Source organism: Poecilia formosa, unplaced genomic scaffold (genome assembly GCF_000485575.1).
Source record: "Poecilia formosa unplaced genomic scaffold, Poecilia_formosa-5.1.2 Scaffold754, whole genome shotgun sequence".
In the NCBI taxonomy this organism is placed as follows: Eukaryota; Metazoa; Chordata; class Actinopteri; order Cyprinodontiformes; family Poeciliidae; genus Poecilia; species Poecilia formosa.
The window spans coordinates 63,370-84,499 of NW_006800693.1; the positions used below are offsets into that span (position 1 = coordinate 63,370).

The following is a 21,130-nucleotide window of genomic DNA, read 5'->3' on the forward strand; positions in this document are numbered from 1 at the left end:
AGTTGACATTATTCAAAATGTCTGTGTTATGACAACTTGACATTAACCAAGAAATCATTACTGATATAAATCAGTAATGTAAATCAATAAAAGTATTACTGATTGCACTTGAAAAATTAGGTAACTTTATGTTATTAAAGGTAAAGTTTAAACAGTAATGTCCGCTTCTTAGCCCCTATGTCATGTCTGACATGAGCTTCCATGTTGTAGAGAGACAGGTTATCGGCTGATAGTTGGATGGGACATCTGCCACAGTGATGGTTACTGGGGCTTGTTCAGGGAGGCTGGCCAAGGCTGGAGCCTTTGTTTGGCAGTTTTGAGTGCTTCAGGTATGGATATCTGGCTGTACTTCTTGGGTACTGATCTTTTCATTGGACCCCTTAGGAGCTCTGACAGTTGGCTCACTTCCCTCCTTGTTATCTTGATCTTAGCCTCTAGTCTCAATATCCATGGTGGATATTGGGACTGATGCTGAGTTGTATATCAGTTCATTGGTTTCAGTTATGGTGTTGGTAGGGATCGTTCTCAATGCTGCTTTCACATCTTTAATGAGACTTTCACTCAGCCGTTGTAATTGGCATCGGGGTTGTCTGGTGTTCATTCGGTCCATGATTCTCTCTCTCAGGTCAGTTGCTGCCTCGTTCAGCTCAGATGGTTCGTTCATTACTGGGGTTACATACACAGTCTCTGGGCGGGTAGTTGTAGTTGTAGTTAACTCCCTTCTGACCTGGCGTCCTGGCTCCTCCCCTTTGTGTTGATTACCTCGTCAATCTCAAGTTGTGATAGCAGTTGCTGTTTGCAGATGTTGGACCACTGAGCTACTAGTTGTTTGGCACCATTCCTCCCACAGTCTTTGCATATAGCCCCTTGAGTAGTAGCATTCCAACAGATCCATGTTTTCATCTCTCGCCCATTTCCGTCTTGTTCCAGTAGCCCATTTTTCATCAACCTTGTTTGGCCGGGCGACGTCTGAGCCGGCATGTACAGCTATATAGCTATATGCTATTGTCCCAGAATGGATTCGAACCCGGGTCTCCCGGGTGGAAGACTGGTGACTTACCCACTGACTATACAGTCAGCTCACTTAATCACACCTTAGCAGTCGTTAAAAGCCACAGGTCGCAAGAGAGCAGCATACTGCCCCTGGCTCTCTGCTGCCCCCTGCGGCCACCTTGCAGAAGCTGCTGCTGATGACGCCCTCCGGAAGCCTCCACAGGGGAGTTCCTGTCAGATTTTTGTAGAAACAGGAAACTGAGCACTATAAACTCTGGGTTTAACTGTGTGTCATATTTATATGGTGCTGTAAACAGAATTGTTAACTGTGATTTTCTGGCTCGTTTAAATTAATTTAAAATTATTTTTCTTGCAGGTGCAACCAGAAATATTTATTCACCATGGATAATATTTATCAATTACAGTTTTTTAGGGATAATCTGACCTGGGTGACTTCTTTAGTGTGCATAATATTCTATATTTTTTGTTTAGATCGCCATCAGTAGCTGTTTTTGGATTGTTTTTGCTGCCCATATTTAATCTCCTGCAGGCGTTCGGCTAAGAAATGCACCTTTTGGGTCCAGTATGTCCTAAAATGAGGACATTGTCCTGGGAGCAGAAGAGCTTCAGGGCTGGACTTCGTCTTTACCTGCAGGATCCTCATCCAGGTGGAGCAGAACTGGATCTCCTGACAGAAAGAAGAAGAAGTTCTATATGAAACCAGTTCTGGTGGTGAAATTAACTTTAATTTTCGATCTCTTTCCATCCACCTTACACTGTGATTGGTCTGCCTTCCCCATCAGAACCAAGTCCACCTCTGCAGCAAACAGGAAGGGGCGGGACGGACCACTGTCAGTCTCTTACCTTATTTGGAAATGGGACCATTGCACTCCGGAAGTGAAGGGGGCGCTATTTCCTATATTATCCGCGGTCTCCCGTTTTTATTTTCCTTTGAAATCAGTGACATATCTTCACCTTTAGGAAGGATTTTTACTCTTAGAATGTTTTCGAACTTCTCTAATCACAACTAACACGGCTAATCTAATAACATTACTAAATCAGAATACCAAAGTCTTTATTATGTATTATTAATTCTGACATTACTGGAACAGTAAAAGATAAAGTCCCTCACAAAAGAACATACCTTTTCATTTTCTTAAGGAAGTAGAGCTAATTAAATTACATAAATAAGACCTGGAAGTGGTTCCAGTTTCACTCGATGGCCAACCTGCTGAAACTGTGGCAAATTTTAAATACCTCGAGTCATTCCTGGACAGTCAGCTCAACTTTGCTGAAAACACTGACTGTGTCTTTAAGGTAACGGTTCTCAGAGACTCTACCTTTTAATAAGACCCAGTGATCTTGGGGTGACCCAACTTAAGGTTGTGTACAACTTCTAGTTTAACACAACTAGAGGTTGTTGAGTTAAAATGTTAAAACTTAACATTTTAACTTGAGCTTTAACTTTTCATCTCCTCGGCTGGTTTGGTCACATGAGCTGCAGACTAACAGACAGTCTTTTAAGAATACTTTGAATGTCAGGTATAACAGCAGGTAAATGGTGGTGAAACCAAAACCATCTCTGTCTCAACTGTTTGCTGAAAGAACATGAAAGATGGCAGGAATATTTCAGCAGAGATCGTCCATCCTCTTTATTCATCAGTTTGAACCTCTGAGCTCATGAAGGTGTTGCTGTGTTCCTCTGGTAATAAGAACATTTATTAGACATTTATTGATGGTGCAGTAATTATTCTTAACCAAACTAAATGATAACATTTACCTACAGCGTGCCAAGTGTTTTACTCTATTCACAAATTGTTGATAATGTGATTTTATAAATATGATTTATCTTTTTAGAGTTGAAGGAAAATGTCCACGTTGATAGACTAAATAGTTTCATCTTATTTTTTCCTATATATTTATAGGATATATATATAAGACTGTACCAAGAAAAAGTCTCTCAGAATAATACATGGTACCATAAAAACAAAAATGTGAATTTTTGCTTATATCTGTTTAACAATCCTGGTTGTAACAACCTGGGTTAGGGTTCAATTAAATTTCTTACATATGCATTGCAAATGGTCTTTTTGTTATAGTTGATGTTGTTTTTCATGTCTCCTTATTTCTTTTGTTCCTCCTATAATTGATGGAGATATATAGATAATGCTTAAAAGTCTAGTTTATGTCATTTAATTAGCTCTACATCCTTAAGAAAAGGAAAAAATAAGTGTTTTATAAGATAAATTATCTTTTACGGTGCCAGTAATGCCGAAATTAAGAGTAAATAATAAAGACTGTGGTATTCTGATTTAGTCATGATTAGTTGTGCTACCACCCCCTCGCCACTAGAGGCAGTCGCAAGCCCGAAAAGATCCGACTAAGAAGCAGATTTAAAAGTACACCAAAAGCTACAGAATTTGTAAAAAAAAAAAAAAAAACTGTGAGCTGCGCTGAAGTAAATAAAAGAGAGAAGTTTAAATATATTGTTAGAGTGAAACTCCTTCCTAAAGATGAAGATATATCACTGATTTCAAAGGAAAATAAAAACGGGAGACCGCGGATAATGTAGGAAATAGCGCCCCCTTCACTTCCGGAGTGCAATGGTCCCATTTCCAAATAAGGTAAGAGACTGACAGCGGTCCGTCCTCCCCCACCCCACTTTCTGTTTGCTGCAGCGAGGTCCTCCTCATCAGAACTGCACAGACTGCTTTAAACAGCGCCTCCTGGCGGCAGCGTGTTGGAGCAGCTCTTAGCTCTGACTCAATCTTTTTCTAGACTTCAGTTAATCATTTTTCTGTTTGAACAATTATTCCGTTTGATTCTGGTTGCTCTCCAGATGCAACATTTGACCCACAAATCTGGAACAAAACAACTGTAAAACAGCTGAAACACTGAGTTCTTTTAAACCCGCCTGTCTTGTTTCTTCTGAACCATAATAAATAAAACATTGACCAACTTATCTGTGTAAAAAGTTTTTCATAATGGCACTCGTCGAAATGTATTTTTTGCTGGTTTCTCAATCGACTATTTTTATGAGGTAAAGCACTTTGAACTGCCTTGTTGCTGAAATGGGCTGTAAACATAAACGTGACTATTTTATTTCTCTCTCTCTCGGGATAAAACGTTTTTGAATTAATTTAAAAATGAAAACTTCATTCACTGTTTTTTAGTTCGCAAGATTTTCTTTGTTGAATTTTTACTTTAGTTTACGTGATTTAATTTGGTAATATTTCATATTAATTGTAGCTTGTTTTTGCTGATGCAGCATTCTGGTTAATCGGAAGTTTTAAATGTCCTAATAAATTATACTTTGATTTGACTAAGCGTTTCATAATGGTATACCCACACAAGCGTACTATTTATGCGATATTAATTTTTTATTGAAACCATATACAGAATTAAAAATGTTGTATTCGTATGCTCTCCAGTCTCTTCCATTAACCTCTGCTTCTAAGTGCAGAGTACTTCATCTGTCTAATAGACGATCTGAACATGCTGACCAGCAGAGGGCGCCACAGCACACATCTACTGTGACCCGGATTCATAACAACAGCTGGACTCGGCTGGCCGCTCAGGTTTGTGGTCCAGTCTGGGGCTTTTACGGCATAATAACACATTTTAACGGTTACCGGAGTCTAATCGAAGCGGGGCGGAAGATGGTGAAGCCTGCGGAACGGAAGTAGTTAAAGCCCCGCGGGTTGACGCCGTTAGCATCTCTTAGCCGTTGCTAGCATCAGAGCCCCGGCGGAAAAAGGAGAAATGGTTAGCTCATGCTAACAAGCTAAAGCAAACGGCGAACCGGTCACGCGATCTGCGGGAACTCGAAAACATCTGAAAGTAAACCGGTAAAGTCACACCTTTTGCTTACGAATTATTTATATTTATTGGAAAACGAGCGTTTTGAGGCGGAGCTGACGCTGACAGCCGGTTCCGCAGAGAGCAACCAGATAACTGCTGAACTGTCGGAACTATCAGAAACCTAGACAGATTTGTTTCTGATATACGTCTAAATACTTATTTTCCTCTGAGTAATTAATCATAGAATTGCACAACTTTTGAAGAATTTAATATAGAAATGTTCGGTTCAGTCCAACACAACCGATAGCCACTGACTACAGGCTGCTAAAGGTCATCACGGAGCTGTTCAGAGAGCTGAAGCCAATAATATTATTGGAAGATTGAGTGGAAGGAAAAAAGAAATGCTAAAGTAACTTAAGCTTTTATAGGATTGAGAAACAGAAGATGTGGTCAGAACCTACGGATGGTGTAAATAAAAGAACAATGTGGTGGTCACATTTCATTCTATCAGTTTGTTACATGTGGGATTCATGTTAATGTGTATCATAAAGAGACCTCAGATTAGATATTGATGAAATATTATTTCCTATTGTGACCCAAATTAGCATCAAAATTGTTATAGTTAATGTAAACTAACAAAAACCTGAAATTGAAAAAAACATTTTTGTTAACTCAAATGAATAACTTTTGTAAATAATGGGGGAAAACTATAACTAATTGGAACTATATCATGCATTTATAAAACTAAAACAAACCAAATTAAACATACATAATTTTTATAGTTTTTTTTAATTTAAAACAAAATTATAGATATACTTAATTTTTTTGCTTTACAAACTGACGTGTTTGTTTATGTCAGCTGTTGGTAAATAACAGAGAAACTCCAGAGCCAGCTGGCTGTTCAAGGATGAAAATATAGTCTTCTGTTGAGTATTTATTACCCAATCGATGTAAAAATCAAGCAAAGTATGAAAAAACTAAAACTACTACAATAACTAATAAAAAGTAAGCTAAAGCTAAACAATATGCAATTAAAGATAGCTAGCAAAAACTAATTAAAACTAACTCAATTAAACAAAAAATCATCACAAAATAAAAGTAAACTGTAACGAAAAACTCAAAGACCAGATTAGCATCCAGGCACTTCCAGAGTTTACTTTTATAAAGTGTGTGTGAAGTTGCAGTAAAGTGTGTGACCCGTGGCGTCTGTCTCCCAGACGGGCTCGGCGGCAGGATGGGGAACCAGCTAGCAGGCATTGCGCCCTCCCAGATCCTCTCTGTGGACAGCTACTTCTCAGACATCCACGACCACGAGTACGACAAGAGCCTGGGAAGCACGCGCTTCTTCAAGGTGGCACGCGCCAAGCACCGCGAGGGCCTGGTGGTGGTCAAGGTGTTTGCCATCCAGGACCCATCGCTGCCACTCACCAGCTACAAGCAGGAGCTGGAGGAGCTGAAGATCCGCCTGCACTCTTGCCAGAACTGCCTGCCCTTCCAGAAGACCTCCCTGACAGAGAAGGCCGCCATCTTGTTCCGCCAGTTTGTCCGGGACAACTTGTATGATCGGATCAGCACGCGGCCCTTCCTCAACAATGTGGAGAAGCGCTGGATTGCCTTCCAGATCCTTACTGCTGTGGACCAGGCGCACAAGGCCGGCGTCCGCCACGGCGACATCAAGACGGAGAACGTGATGGTGACCGGCTGGAACTGGGTGCTGCTCACCGACTTCGCCAGCTTCAAGCCCACCTACCTGCCCGAGGACAACCCCGCCGACTTCAACTACTTCTTCGACACGTCCAGGCGCCGGACGTGCTACATCGCCCCTGAGAGGTTCGTGGACGGCAGCATGTTCACCACAGAGAGTGACCAGAACACGCCGCTGGTGGACCTGACCAACAACAACCAGCGCAGCCGAGGCGAGCTGCGGCCGGCCATGGACATCTTCTCTGCAGGTACGGACCTGACGAGAGAGGCCGAGGCCCGGAGGCCCGGCTGGAGGGCTGAACGGGAACGTGTGTGTGTGTGTGTGTTCCAGGCTGCGTGATCGCTGAGCTTTTCACCGAGGGCGTCCCGCTCTTTGACCTGTCCCAGCTGCTGGCCTACCGCAAGGGACACTTCCAGGCCGAGCAGGTCCTGCTGAAGATCGAGGACCAGAGCATCCGCGAGCTGGTAGGCACGGGCTGGTTCTGATCTGATACAGGCCAGATGTAGAAGGTCTGACTGGGTTCCAGGCTGGTCCCAATGGTTTAATTCAGGATCAAAGGTCACATCGGCATGCCTGACCCAAAGGTTTCTGTCCCTTTATCGTGATCTGAGAGGAAACTCTGATTTCTGGATCTGAACTTCCAGATGAATTTGATCTCCAGTAAAAACGGTTCTGTTGCAATCATTGGTCCAACAGAACCGTTGACCTAGTTGCCTCCTCCAGGCCTTTGTGTTCTGGTTCTGTTGAAGCGACCCAGAGGTTTCCTCCAGAGTTCTGCAGGGAGGAACTTTAACCCAGACGATGCTTCTTCCCTGTCATGAATAAAAATGTTTCAGGAGAATCTAAACTTCGGCTTTTTTCTGCAGACGGGCCAAATGGGTCATTAAGGGTTTTTCTTCTATGCATAATGTCTCCAAAAACGCAACAAAGCCGCTCGTTTTGTCGCTACTTGCATTCTTGAAGCTTTAGATTTGTGGTTAGTTTGTTGTGAAACAGAGAAAGTGGAGCTGAGTCAGCAGGTTGGAAATGTGCGGCCGCCATCTTGTCCTGCAGGTGGCCCAGATGGTTCAGCGCGAGCCGGAGAAGCGTCTTTCTGCCGAGGAGCACCTGAAGCTGCAGAGAGGAAGAGCGTTCCCCGACATCTTCTACAGCTTCCTGCAGCCCTACATGGCTCAGTTCGCCAAGGAGACGTTCCAGTCTGCAGACGAGCGCATCCTGGTGATCCGAAAGGACCTGGACAACATCCTGCTGAACCTGCGGGGAGGTGAGCCCGTCCGCTTCCTGTCGCCACACTTCTTGTTCCTGTCTGACGGCCTGCCTCTCCTCCAGGCTCCTCCTCTTCCTGCCAGGAGGAGCAGGGACTCGTGGTGCTCGTCTCCGTCATCACTTCCTGCCTGCAGACGCTGCACTCCTGCGACTCCAAGCTGGCGGCACTGGAGCTTGTCCTGCACCTGTCGCCGCAGCTGGGCGTCGACATCCTGCTGGACCGCATCACGCCATACCTGCTGCACTTCTGCAATGACCCGGTTCCCCGCGTGCGCGCCCAGGCCGTGCGCACGCTCACCAAGGTGCTGGCGCTGGTGAAGGAGGTTCCGAGGAACGACGTGAACATCTACCCGGAGTACGTGCTGCCCGGCATCGCTCACCTGGCCCAGGACGACGCCACCATCGTCAGGCTGGCCTACGCAGGTCTGTGCTGCAGTCCGCAACGCAGTCCCATCTCCCAGCTGCGTCTCAGGTCTCCATGTTTGTCTCCCGCTGCACAGAGAACATTGCTCACCTTGCGGAGAGCGCGCTGCGCTTCCTGGAGCTGGTGCAGGAGAGCAACGTGAACACTGAGCAGGATCCGGGCGGAGAGGACGCAGAGGAGAGCAGCCACCCCAACGAGAACTACGACTCAGGTGACGCCTAGCCACGCCCCCGTTAGCCACACCCCCGTTAGCCATGACCTGTTAGCCACACTAATCCGCCACTGTATGTTTGTGACCTCAGAGCTGCAGGCGCTGCATGAGATGGTGCAGCAGAAGGTTGTGACGCTGCTCAGTGACTCGGAGAACATCGTGAAGCAAACGCTGATGGAGAACGGCATCACGCGACTGTGCGTGTTCTTCGGCAGGCAGAAGGCCAACGACGTGCTGCTGTCCCACATGATCACCTTCCTGAACGACAAGAACGACTGGCATCTGCGGGGGGCATTCTTCGACAGCATCGTGGGTGAGGAGCCGGTGGCGGCGCAGCGCGGCACAGTGGCACCTGGCTGCACACTAACGCTGTGTCGTGTTGAAGGTGTGGCGGCATACGTGGGCTGGCAGAGCTCGTCCATCCTGAAGCCGCTGCTGCAGCAGGGACTGAGTGACACTGAGGAGTTCGTCATCTTCAAAGCTCTGAACGCGCTGACCTGCATGTGTCAGCTGGGGCTGCTGCAGAAACCGCACATCTACGAGTTCGTCAGTGACATCGGTAAGATGGCAGCTCCTCTCGCTCTGCATCGCAGCCGAGCTGACAAAAGATTCACTGCTGCTTTAGGAAACAAAAAGGCCTCTTCAGGGTCATAAATGTTGATAAAGCGACAGTTGGAAAGCTGAGATCAGTGCTTCTTACAGCCCTGCTTACCGCTCCACGCCTGGCCACGCCCCTCTGTCTCTGGGCTCTAACTTGTCCTGCTCTGCTTGCCGTAGCTCCCTTCCTGTGCCACCCCAACCTGTGGATCCGCTACGGCGCTGTGGGCTTTATCACTGTGGTGGCGCAGCACCTCAACGTGGCCGACGTGTACTGCAAGCTGATGCCTCACCTGACCCCGTTCGTCACCCAGCCCATCATCCAGGTGCGTGTTCTCCTCTTCCTCTTCCTCCTCCTCCTTCCCCTCCTCACGCGCCCGTCTCCTCTCAGATCGATAAGGAGCTGGTCCTGCTGAGCGTCCTGAAGGAGCCGGTCAGCCGCTCCATCTTCGACTACGCCCTGCGCTCCAAAGACATCGGCAGCCTGTTCCGACACCTGCTGCTGCGGCAGAAGAAGAGATCCGGCTCCATCCCGGAGTGTCCGACTCCGGATGACCCGGCCATCGCTCAGCTGCTGAAGAAGCTGCTGTCGCAGGTCAGGACAGCTCGTGTGGAGAGTCTGTACCAGGATGATACAGCGCGCCAGCATTAGCTTTGTAGCTCGTTAGCATTAGCTTTCTCTACATGCTGTGGTTCAGTGTGTTTCAGAGTTCAACAAGAACGGTCCTGATGCTCTGAAGCTCAGAGAACTCTGATCAGTCTCAGATCTGCAGTCGTTCTGGTTCTGTGATCAAACCGACCCAGAACTTAAACCTTCTTCCTGTTCCCATGAATCAAACCTCAGCGTGTTCCTGTCCAGGGCATGACGGAGGCCGAGGAGGACAAGCTTCTGGCTCTCAAAGACTTCATGTTGAAGTCCAACAAGGCCAAGGCCAACATGGGGGATGCGGGACACCTGGGGGACGCGGGGCAGACGGGGGTCATCGACCTGGGCACGCTGGGCATCACGGGCCGCCAGGTGGACCTGGTCAAACCCAAGACAGAGTCTGACGACAAGAGAGGTGGGAAATGGTTCTGATCCGGTTCTTGTGTTTCTGGTTGCAGCAGCGGCTCAGATGGATCTGGATTAGTCACCAGAACCTGCTGGGTCTCTGTTCTGGTTCTGAGTTCTGCTAGGTTTGATTATCTGTGGATCATTAATGAGACGGACAGCTGGAGGCGTCCATGTGGGCCGATCTCTGTTCCAGAACCGGGTTCTGATCAGGTTCTCTTGTTTGTCCCAGCAGCGAGGAAACACACCAAGCAGGACTCGGCCATGAACGAGGAGTGGAAGAGCATGTTTGGATCTCAGGACCCGCCGGCCACGCAGCCCACCACGGTAACCCAGTCCCCCATAGTGACCACTCCCCCTCTATGTCCCCGCCCCTCACTGTAACTCCGCCCCTTCCTCTGTGTGGTTTGTGGCTGGACCAGAGCAACACGACCCGTTTGTTCCGGTTCTGTTCAGTGATGATCTTTAAGGCAGATGTTTCCTGCTCTCCCTCAGTCCGCCGACGGCTCCGGTAACCAGGTCAGGAAGTCGACTGCGGCTCCGACGCCACCCGTGCAGCAGGCGGTGGCCAGCGGCCCCACCTACCAGCGCCGCATCAACACCTGCAAGGCGGAGCTGCAGCAGCTGCTGCAGCAGAAGAGGGAGCAGTGCAGCGCCGAGCGCATGGCCAAGCACATGATGGAGAGCGCAGAGTGGGAAAGCCGGCCGCCTCCTCCAGGTAAGGCCTGCACACCTGGCTGTGGGCGCTGCGGTCCAGCTGCAGCCGCCTGACGCCTGGCTGCGCTCCGTTTCAGGCTGGCACCCCAAGGGTCTGCTGGTGGCCCATCTTCACGAACACAAAGCGGCCATCAACAGAATCCGCGTCTCGGACGAACACTCCATCTTCGCCACGGCGTCCAACGACGGCTCAGTCAAAGTCTGGGACAGTCAGAAGATGGAGGGCAAGACCACCACCACCAGGTGGGAACCTCCAGACTCTTCACTGCCTCCTACAGACAGAACATGACCTCTCCATTCCCGTGGATCGGTTCTGAATGATCCGGACCGTCTCTCCGTGTTCCTGCAGGTCCGTGCTGACCTACTCCCGTATCGGGGGTCATGTGAAGACGCTGACCTTCTGCCAGGGCTCACATTATTTAGCTGTGGCGTCTGATAACGGATCCATCCAGCTGCTGGCCGTGGAAGCCAACAAGCCTCCCAAATCTCCCAAAGTTCAGCCGTTCCAGAGCCGGTAAGGTCCAGAACCCGACACACTCTCTACATGGAGATGGTATTAGTCATCAGGACACAAACATCTGCTGCTGAAATGGTCTAATTATTATTTTTAACCTCATTAAATGAGCCCAAAGCTCCTTCAGTCTGAAATGTTCAGTTATATATGAATATATATTTGTATTATTTGGGTCTGAAACCCTCTAAAGGTCAGTTTGACACATTATTTTGCTCCACTGTAGTGGAAGCTAACGCTAAAGCGCCAAGTTTAACCATGTTGAAACGTAACTACATGTGCAGCTATACCCGACCTCCGGATCAAACCTTTCACTCCTGCTTCAGTTTTATTGTTGTGGACTTTTGGTCTTATATAATAATAAACATCATTGCTGCTCCACAGGAAGCAAAACTTCAGAATAAGAGCCTGAACATAAATGTCCAGCTGCTTTAACACAATTTCAAACTTAATTCAGCTGAAAGTTTACAAAACAGCCCAGTAAATTAGAGCTTCAGAGTTTTTCTGGAAAAAATCATTTAGGGGAAGATAAATCCTGTAAACGTTTTCAGTTAGCAGAAATGCTAAGTGGAAATGTAGCTCCTCTGTTAGCGAACCCACCACCTCTCCCATCTTTAACACTCATAAGTAAAAACCAAAAATGATTTTCTTTTTCCGGCAGTGATGCTTTTCATAGCAGCTTTGCTCAGGGGGAAGTAGCGCCATCTGCTGCACAGACATTAAATTAATAACTAATCTTTTAATCTCAAAAGGATGAGTGTCTGCTTCTTGCCAAACGATAAGGAGTAAATAAGTGCCAATGTTTTGCTGCTTTAAGGACCTGAGATATCAGATCCAAAATGGCTGAAAGTAAAAATCTGAATGAATGTTTTCCTCTGGTTCTGTCTGGTTCCAGGACTCTGGACCTGCAGGAAGACGGCTGCGCTGTGGACATGCACCACTTCCACAGCGGCACCCAGTCGGTGCTGGCCTACGCCACGGTGAACGGTGGCCTGGTGGGCTGGGACCTGCGCTCCAACTGCAACGCCTGGACGCTGCGGCACGACCTGCGGCTCGGCCTCATCACCTCCTTCAGCGTGGACGTACACCAGTGCTGGCTCTGCCTGGGTCCGTCCCGGTCCTGGAGCCTTCCTGGTTCTGGTCCGTTTCCCCGGTGACCGAGCCGCTTTGTTTCGCCCCGCAGGTACGAGCAGCGGCACCATGGCATGCTGGGATATGCGATTCCAGCTCCCCATCTCCAACCACTCCCACCCAGCCCGGGCCCGGGTCCGCCGGCTGCTCATGCACCCGTTGTACCAGTCGTCGGTGATCGCAGGTCGGCGCCGCGTCAGAACCGGGTCGGTCCGAAGGAGAACCCGTCTCACCGCCTGTCTGTGTCTCTGCAGCTGTCCAGGGGAACAACGAGGTGTCCATTTGGGACATGGAGACCGGGGACAGGAAGTTCACGCTGTGGGCCAGCTCCGCCCCTCCACTCTCTGAGATGCAGGTCGGTCCAGTCCGTTTCTGGGTCCGGGTCCAGCCCTGCAGCAGTTTTGACGTATTGCTTTGTGTTGCAGCCGTCTCCTCACAGCGTCCATGGGATCTACTGCAGCCCGGCCGACGGGAACCCTCTGCTGCTGACGGCCGGGTCTGACATGAGGATCAGGTGAGTAGAACCTCTGGATCCGTAGAGATCGGACCGGAACATCTAACCGGTCGGTTCTGACGTGTTGATGTCAAACTGGAGGCCAAAAGGGAAATGTTTCAGTTGTTCTCCTCCTTAAAACTGTCTGAGGGTTTAATTAGAACCGAGTCTGGAGTTCTGCAGCTGCTGCTCTTTAAAGGCTGCACAGAGTAATCTAATCAGAACCATATGGACCACCAGAACCGGTCCTGGTCCCAGTCTTCACAGCATAAACAAGAAGATTCTGCAGAAAACAATTCAAACCGCAGCAGGTTTTAACCAGGTGGTTCTGTTCAGGTTCTGTGTTCACTGCCTGGTTCTGTTCAGGTTCTGTGTTCACTGCCTNAGGTTCTGTGTTCACTGCCTGGTTCTGTTAAGGTTCTGTGTTCACTGCCTGGTTCTGTTCAGGTTCTGGGACCTGGCGTACCCGGAGCGGTCGTACATCGTGGCGGGAGGAGCCCACGACTCGCTGCACTGTCCGTCTGTCCTCTACAGCCGTAAGATCATCGAGGGAACCGAAGTGGTTCAGGTAAAGGAAACACAAACCAAAGCTGAAATCACTCCTTACCTCCAGCTGGGCAAATCTCCAATATTTTATACCAAAGCTGATTTCCAATTTTGATCAAACAGCAGCTTGTGAAACCTGATGGCAGTTCCTGGGTGGGCTGACATCACTCTGAATCAGCAAAAATTAAATCTTCAAAATGAGAAAATTACATTAAAAGAGCCATACTTCTAGAGCTAACTGATGTAGAGCGCAGTAAATCTGAGAAAAAAGACCAGAGAAATGTCCCCCCTTCCCACAATGACCTCAGTTTGCGGGTGAAACTGGTGAGGGAGGCCCTGCTTATGCATGAAAACAAGTATACACACAAACACACAGAGTTGCCTCCTTCCTCCCATCTCTGCAGGAGATCCACAGCAAACAGAAGAGCGGCGCCGCCGAGGACTCGCCTCGCCGAGGCCTGGAGTCACTTCCTGTCGGCCATCATGACATCATCACCGACATCGCCACCTTCCAGACGACGCAGGGCTTCATCGTCACCTCGTCCAGAGACGGCATAGTCAAAGTGTGGAAGTGAAGATGTGGACCGGCTTTTATTTTGAAGGGTTTTCCTGACATCAGACTTCCTCTTCCTCTCCTGCTTTATCCTAATGCAACTTATCCCAGAATGTGGAAGTGAGCTGTGGATGGACCCGATTCTGGTTCTGTTCTAACCAGTCAGACCAGCGAATGAGCCGGGTTCTGACTGACCTGAAGGTCTGGTCTTGATGTTAATCTGGACGTCTTGGTTCTGCATGTCGTCAGCACCATCTGGGTTCTGTTTAAAGAGACTCCCTGCAGCTCGACCCGGTTCTGGTTCTGTTCATCATGAGTCACTTTGGTTTGTCTAACTGATGTGAAACTGGTTTGTTAATCAGATGTGAGGTTCTGGAATAATTCAGAACCATTTAAGAGAAATAAAATCCCACTTCCTTCTTTCCAGTCATTCATATTTAATAAAGAAGCCAGACTCTTATTTTGAAGAGAATCTGCGAGTTTTACTTTGAAAGTCCAAATTTGAAACTGAATTCTTCACATGATAAACACCTGGGGCCTCGTGCATAAAGCGGCGTGAGCACAAAACAGTGCGGTCCCATATTTTACACAAAAGTCGGCATGTATAAAAATTAACTTTGCGTCAAAGTGTGTGTAAATACACGCAGATGTTTTCGCTGGGTGAAAATGTGCAGCAGCCACACAAACGATAAGAAACCACAAAGCCTCAAACTCACATAAATGCACTGAAGTCTGACTACATTCAGTTATTGAGACCAAGGAGCACCAAACCGATGTTTTTCATGATTTTATATTTTATTGTTAAATGATGAAACTGAACCCATTCATCCTCAGACAATAAGCTAACACGAACACAAAATAAAAATAAAAGGATGTGAAAAAAACCTCGCTCCAATGTAAATGGCGCTTTTCCTCAGTTTGTGTCTCATAGAGATGTAACACATTGATCTGTGAGCCGAAATGCATCTATGGGGTCATTTCATTCTCACTGAAAACAGGAAACAGGCTCAGCAGATTAACTCCAACCTGCTGAGTGAAACTAATCAACAGCTTTGATTATTTGAGGTGATCCAGGTGTGTCTGCAGTCACACGGATATCAGTAGCTGCATCCAGGTGAGCCGTAATGTGGAGCTTTGGCTCTGATGGAGAACAGAGGGAGGATTGATCAGAGATCATATTGGTTTATTGGTGTTTAGATTCATCCAGACTGATCATCCTGGGTCTCTGAGCAGAACTTAAAGACGGAGCCGAGCGGTACCGGTACCGGTCCAGCTGCAGCCATCCAGCCGCCCGCTTTGTGAAAGCGCCTTATGGACATAAAGCATCTTAATTCTGTAAATGTACAACTTATTCACATGATTCTACTATTAATAAACGTCCAGTTTCCCACCAAAGACCCTCTGACTCCGTCTTTAAACCCCGGCTGAACGCTCTGCTGCTGTGCAGACAGGCATTTGCAGGATCTCTTTATTTTTTATTTTGGATTTTTTTTTCTTTAAAATGTATTATTTTTATTTTTGTGAGGTGACATTATGAGCCCTGAAAGCAGCTTTTAAATAAACTATATAATTATTATTATAGATGCTTATACTGCTGTTAGCCAGGATGGTTGCCATGGTTACTGCTTCACGTGGCAGCAGACTTCCAGGTATTTAAACTGATTTATATTAATATGTATTCATGGAGGCGACAGGCGGAGCAGCAGCTGCTCCGTTTCCCCCAAATCAGGATTTATAGAGGAAAGGTGCAGAGCCACGGCTTCATGCATCCCATTTGGTTTGTGCGCCGCACTTTTCTACATTTTCCCGAACGCCAAGTTTTGGTGTGAAAACTGCGCAGGGTTTTATGCACGAAGCCCCTGGTTATGGAGGACGGCCATGTTGGATTAGCATTGGGATGAAGAAGCTGCTGAGTCAGGAAATGAGCATCCAACAACCATCCAACATCAGACATCCATCCAACAACCATCCAGCATCAGCATCCATCCAACAACCATCCAGCATCCATCCAGCTTCCAACATGAGGCTGAATCAGTGGAGCTTCGTATGAACCGGTTCTGGTTTGTTTATTTGGGTTTCTGCAGCCGTTACATCACAGGTTCTCATGGTTCTGGTTCCGGTATGAACAGAACCTGTCGGGATGTTTGGACAGTCACTGACGGGTTCTAAACTCAGACCTGGTTCCTGAACGGTTCTGCGATTTGCAGCGGTCAGCCAGGTGAATCAGAACCAGAACCAGCTGTTTGGAACCAAGAAGATCTGTTGTTACCGGGCAACAGCAGGTTGGTTCTGGTTCTGAGAGACTTGGAGGAGAGCGTCGGTCTGTAAGCTCAGAGTGGACCGATCCCTGAGGAAGAACCAGGCCTGTTCCAGAACCTTTGGAACCTTTTCATATTAAGTATATTTATAGATTATTGGTTTCAGATTTTGACATAAATTTAAATGTTGTTACATATTTCCACCAGCAGGGGGTGCGTCAGTAAAAGCAGAGCTGCTTGGACAGGCCTGAAGGGGGCGCTGCTGTTTTACTAAAACACTTTACAGAAACTTCAAATATTGTGACTGATGATCCGCCGATCGACCCGCTTTTATAAAAATAGCACTTGATCCGAGGATGAGCAGAACCGGGTCGGTCCAATGGGAGTTCTACGGAGGCCCTGAAGGGTCACTCAGAGTTTTCTGTTTCCAAGCTGAGGAGCTTTTTCCAACTAAGGTTCCCAAGACAAGCTTCACAGTTCCAGGAAAGGTCTGTTTTGTTCTGGACCTATGGACAGAACCCGGACAGATCCAGATCGTCTCCTCTCTTCAGGACATTTGCTCACCACCTCTGGATTTTCCCCGGATCATCCTGGACAGGAGGGATACCGTCGATGTTCTGGAGACGGCTCCACTTTCAGGATCGGTCTGGTTCTCCCAGGTTTTCCTGCAGCTGAACCGATGAAGTTTCTGAACGGGAAGAATCGGTTCTGGTGCCTATCGTCATGTTGGGAACCGGAACATCCGGGTTCGAAGGAGGAACAGCTGCTGGAGATGAATCCAGATCTGGTGATCAAAGGGCTTTGCAAATGGGTCAGAGGGAACGTTAGTCGGGAAACCTGGAAGAACCTCCTGAGTGTGACCCTTCAGGGGTCCCGTAGTCCATCAGGAAGAAGAAAGCGCCTTCTTCTGGTGACATCAAGTCCTGTGGTCTCCTCTCCGGCCACGACCTTCGACCTCCTCATTGGATGTGCGTCAGACACAGGTTCTCGCACTCCTCTTGCGTCTCGAAGCGGTTAGCGTTACCGTCGCAGCCGCCGTACCAGAACCGGGCGCACTCGTCCTGAACGGTGTCGAAGAACCACATCATGGCGTAGTCCTGGCAGCCGCCGGGGTCCTGGCGCTGGAGGCAGGCGTCTGCACGGAGAGAAGAAGAAGAACGACTCCAACACCTGACTGGAGGAATGGAAAATCAACGGTTCTGGAGAGGCCACCAGGAACGATCCATCAGGACGTCTACACGCCCGCTAAAGCTAAAGCTAAAGCTAAAGCTAAGCTGCTGAACCTTTTCCACTTGATGGATAACCTGGAGGCTGAGGAGAGAGTGATCACCTTTAGAGAAGACCGTGATCTTCGGCTGCAGCCTCTTGTTGGGATCTGAGAGGGAAAACAGATCAGAACAGGTCAGATCTACAGGAAACAAACATCTACAGAAACCTGAGCTCAGATTTATGCAGACATTAGTGGAAGCAGGAAACCATGTCAACATGTCACGGGTTCCTGTCAGGTTCTTTGCATCCTAACATTTCTCCAGGATTCCTGAGTCGACCTGCTTCTGGGTTGTTTCTCAGCCTGGGACCCCCGAGCTGAGCTTTTACAATAAACTATCTGCCACATTAAGTTGTTTGAATTTCAACAACAGCCTGAATACCAAAGTGATATCTTAACAATGCCACAAATGGCAATAAGATGTTTAACTTTTAACACAGTGAAGAATTTTTTGCTCACTGAATGTCTCCATTTCTGACATTATTTTATGCCTCAGTAGCAGATAATAGGGCCGCTACAATCACGGCTAACAGTTTAGCCGTTAGCAGCTAAGGTAGCAGAGCAACTAGCATACTAGCACTGAAATGCTAATACAGTAATTTCTCTCTCAAACATCGTCTACGTCAGACTGGTTGATGGAACAACATTATGGGATCATCTCCATGTTTTTGGTGAATGTTGGAAACCTGGAATTGAACTAAATTAGACAGGGCCGTGCAGAGACCTTTGGAGGGGCAGGGGCTCAAAGTTAAAAAGGGGCACATTGAACAAGATCTTAAATTGACGTACATCAATATAGCAACAACCCACATCAAGAATTTAATATTTAATCAGCTCATACTGTATCACTGTCATCATGCGGGGACAATGCAGAGCAAATGTAGTCTATTTTCAGACATCCAGGGGCCCTATAAATGGTTGAATTTTAACACATTTATTAAGAATGCCATTCTCAATAAATGTCATTAATTTATAGAGAATGACAATGTTATTAAATTTTATTTAATGCCATTCAACAGAGAAAAAATTTACATTTAGGATTTAAGTAGGAAGTTTACTTTGTAAAAGTTTAAAGAATCATCTTAATAGTCTGATTGTTGTGTTACCATTTCTACAATATGGTGTAATCTTTGTGTTTGAGCTGGTTTATTCACAAATACATCACAGCAGATAACCAATAATCAGTGATTGATTTTAAACTCGGCCAATAAACCTGGCCTCCAATCACAGATTCACCTTATCGATATTAAACATGTTAGTGATGCTGAGGATCTTAGTCGTAGGGTCTGGGGAGCCTAAATCATGATTCTGTCTAAGGCCCCGTATTACCTTGGGCCGGCCCTGCATGAACAGCCGCTGGGATGCACATCTCTGATTCTACCTGGAATCTGCCTGGAATCCCCCGGTGCCACCTGCGGTACCGGGTGGCACCAGGTGGTACCAGGTGGTATCAGGTGCTACCAGGTGGCACCGGGTGGCATCAGGTGGCACCGGGTGGTACCAGGTGGTATCAGGTGCTACCAGGTGGCACCGGGTGGCACCAGGTGGTCCCAGGTGGTATCAGGTGGCACCGGGTGGTATCAGGTGCTACCTGGTGGCACCGGGTGGCACCAGGTGGCACCAGGTGGCACCGGGTGGTACCAGGTGGCACCGGGTGGTATCAGGTGGTACCGGGGCTTTGAGGTGCGTACTGCAACGCGGTGACCGTCTCAGTACCGCATCTTATATCAGGATGTCTGATATATATTCTTTCTATCCGTTGGTGGGTCCGACTCAGGCGCCTGCAGCGAACCGGGCTTTCAGCAGCCTGATGAAGTTAAAGTCACAAGTTTTCTCACAGCTGAACCATTTCTGTGTTTTGGGGCGAGGCGAGTTTTTTCCCGCTATTGCAAGGACAATTACAAAAACATTCATAGAAACAGTTTTTCTAACTTCAACATCAGACCTACGTTTCGGTTCACAAACAAGTGTATGTTGAAAAAAAAATAAAAAAATCTGATAGTGAGGCTCAGATCCGCCCCTCCTCACCATGGACCCGGTGTCTGAACAACATTATGAGACGGAGGGCAGCCAGACTGGGTTATTTAGATAAATTATTATATTTAGCTAAATATTGTTGCTAAGGGGCAGGGGCTGGAGCCCCCTCTCCCCCCCCTCTGCACCTGCCTGAAATTATTTACTGCTTGTGACCATCTTCATGTAAGAGCTGGCAGGGGAAGCACTGCCACCCTGTGGTTTTATTCAGTACAACACCCCTCTTTGAATTATGTTAAATTATAACTAAAACAATCCAATGAGATCAATCATAACTCATTTTATCAATTCACCACATGTTGGATTACTGCTAATAAGTAATTAGAGACGCAACTCTGAGTCTGAAAAATATACAAGAAATGTGTAAATAATCAGAAATCTCAGGTCGTCGGCTCTCGATCGACCAGAACTGAGGTTCAGCTGCAGACGAGCTTCAGGACGTCCCGTCTCTTCCTGAGGAGGGCGCCACAGAGTTGCCCCCAGAAGGGACCGGTGGAGATCTGGGTTTTCCAGCCAGACCAGCACCGGGTCAGAAGGATAAAATAAAGATCTGGAGCCAGTGAAGAGAATCATCAGCCTCACCCTGACCCCTGACCCCTGACCCTCTCCAGCAGTTAGAGGAAGATGAAAAATATTGATCCAAAGTGTTAAAGTATTTTTAAAGGGCCTTAAACCTGACCCATAAAACAGAACCTGCTGAGGAACCCATGATTTTCATGTTCTGGTACCTGGTTGCTGTTTGGAAAGTTACAAAGTGAAAACTTAACAGCAATAATCTGGGTGATTCAGCCTGTCATAACAAATGAGGGTCATATTTTCACCATGTTAATCATTCATTCATAAATGTCACATTTTTTAAAATAAAATCGATTTTAACTGAAATATTTAGCTTGCAAAGTAAATGTTGAGTTTGAAAGCTAAATATTGTATTTGGAAAGAAAATATTTAGCTTGCTAGTTAAGCTTGTTAGCTTAGCTAAGGTAGACTAGCTGCTAGCGACAAGCAGAATATTTAGTTTACAAATTAAAGATTTAGTCTGGAGCTAAATATTTAGTCAGCAAACAAGATATTTATCTCCAAATAAATATTTTGTTTTCAAACAAAATACATTACTGGCCAGCTAGATATTGTGCTAGCAACTTAGCTAAATAGCTAGGAACCTAAATATTTATCTTGAAAGCTTAACTTGGTCCAGCTAAACATTTTATTTGGATAAAATAATATTTAGCAACCACAAAATTGCTGTGAATTGTTTCCTCTGTAACGAACGGCTCCCTTCCTGAAGCTGGTCCCTTCGGTTATCGGCCCGCCGGAGCGGAGCGCTCACCGCGTTTCACAGACACACACGGACGAGAGCGGGCCGGTGGCGGTCAGGACTTACTCTGGACGCCACACGTCCGGAAACATTCATGCTCCGAGCTAAAGCGGTTGGCGTTGCCGCCACAGCCGCCATACCAGAAGGGGGAGCATGCAGCGACGGTTCTGTCAAAGAACCAGCGCTGGACAAAGACGGAACACTGGGACCCGAAATCAACATCCAGCTGACAGCGGGCTGCAAGCAGAACACACACA

At 47.2% G+C, this 21,130-nt stretch overlaps 2 protein-coding genes across 4 annotated transcripts; one reads left to right on the forward strand and one right to left on the reverse strand.

The window, feature by feature from the left end:
* The first annotated feature begins 4,496 nt into the window (after positions 1-4,496).
* pik3r4 (phosphoinositide-3-kinase, regulatory subunit 4) lies at positions 4,497-14,459 on the forward strand. Of its 3 annotated transcripts, none has more exons than XM_007543027.2 (21): positions 4,497-4,571; positions 6,012-6,746; positions 6,830-6,963; positions 7,553-7,763; positions 7,829-8,188; positions 8,266-8,400; positions 8,492-8,713; positions 8,786-8,959; positions 9,178-9,323; positions 9,389-9,592; positions 9,857-10,058; positions 10,281-10,375; positions 10,544-10,766; positions 10,843-11,008; positions 11,115-11,279; positions 12,172-12,383; positions 12,460-12,591; positions 12,662-12,762; positions 12,833-12,921; positions 13,348-13,468; positions 13,851-14,459. In XM_007543027.2, exons 2-21 carry the CDS (start codon positions 6,029-6,031, stop codon positions 14,019-14,021), a joined length of 3,981 nt encoding a protein of 1,326 aa, XP_007543089.1. In that variant the 5' UTR covers positions 4,497-4,571; positions 6,012-6,028; the 3' UTR covers positions 14,022-14,459. The 3 variants fall into 3 exon arrangements, with proteins under 3 accessions (XP_007543089.1, XP_007543088.1, XP_007543090.1); XM_007543026.2 differs by having other exon boundaries at positions 4,502-4,841; XM_007543028.2 differs by having other exon boundaries at positions 4,502-4,841; positions 10,284-10,375.
* A 1,577-nt stretch (positions 14,460-16,036) lies between these two features.
* Positions 16,037-21,126, reverse strand: LOC107834763 (tissue factor pathway inhibitor-like; the record flags this gene model as incomplete). Its single annotated transcript, XM_016666617.1, has 3 exons — positions 16,037-17,392; positions 17,588-17,632; positions 20,940-21,126. Coding segments are annotated over 3 exons (408 nt in total), but the record flags the coding sequence as incomplete, so codon positions are not given.
* Between the last annotated feature and the right edge of the window lie 4 nt (positions 21,127-21,130).

What these genes read in the sequence shown, in the direction of transcription:
- pik3r4 (XM_007543027.2), top strand. Translation starts at nt 6,029, where the DNA reads ATGGGGAACCAGCTAGCAGGCATTGCGCCCTCCCAGATCCTCTCTGTG. An exon ending in ACCAGAGCATCCGCGAGCTG is followed by an intron (nt 6,964 to 7,552) that starts GTAGGCACGGGC and finishes CTTGTCCTGCAG; the next exon opens with GTGGCCCAGATGGTTCAGCG. An exon ending in AGGGAACCGAAGTGGTTCAG is followed by an intron (nt 13,469 to 13,850) that starts GTAAAGGAAACA and finishes CCATCTCTGCAG; the next exon opens with GAGATCCACAGCAAACAGAA.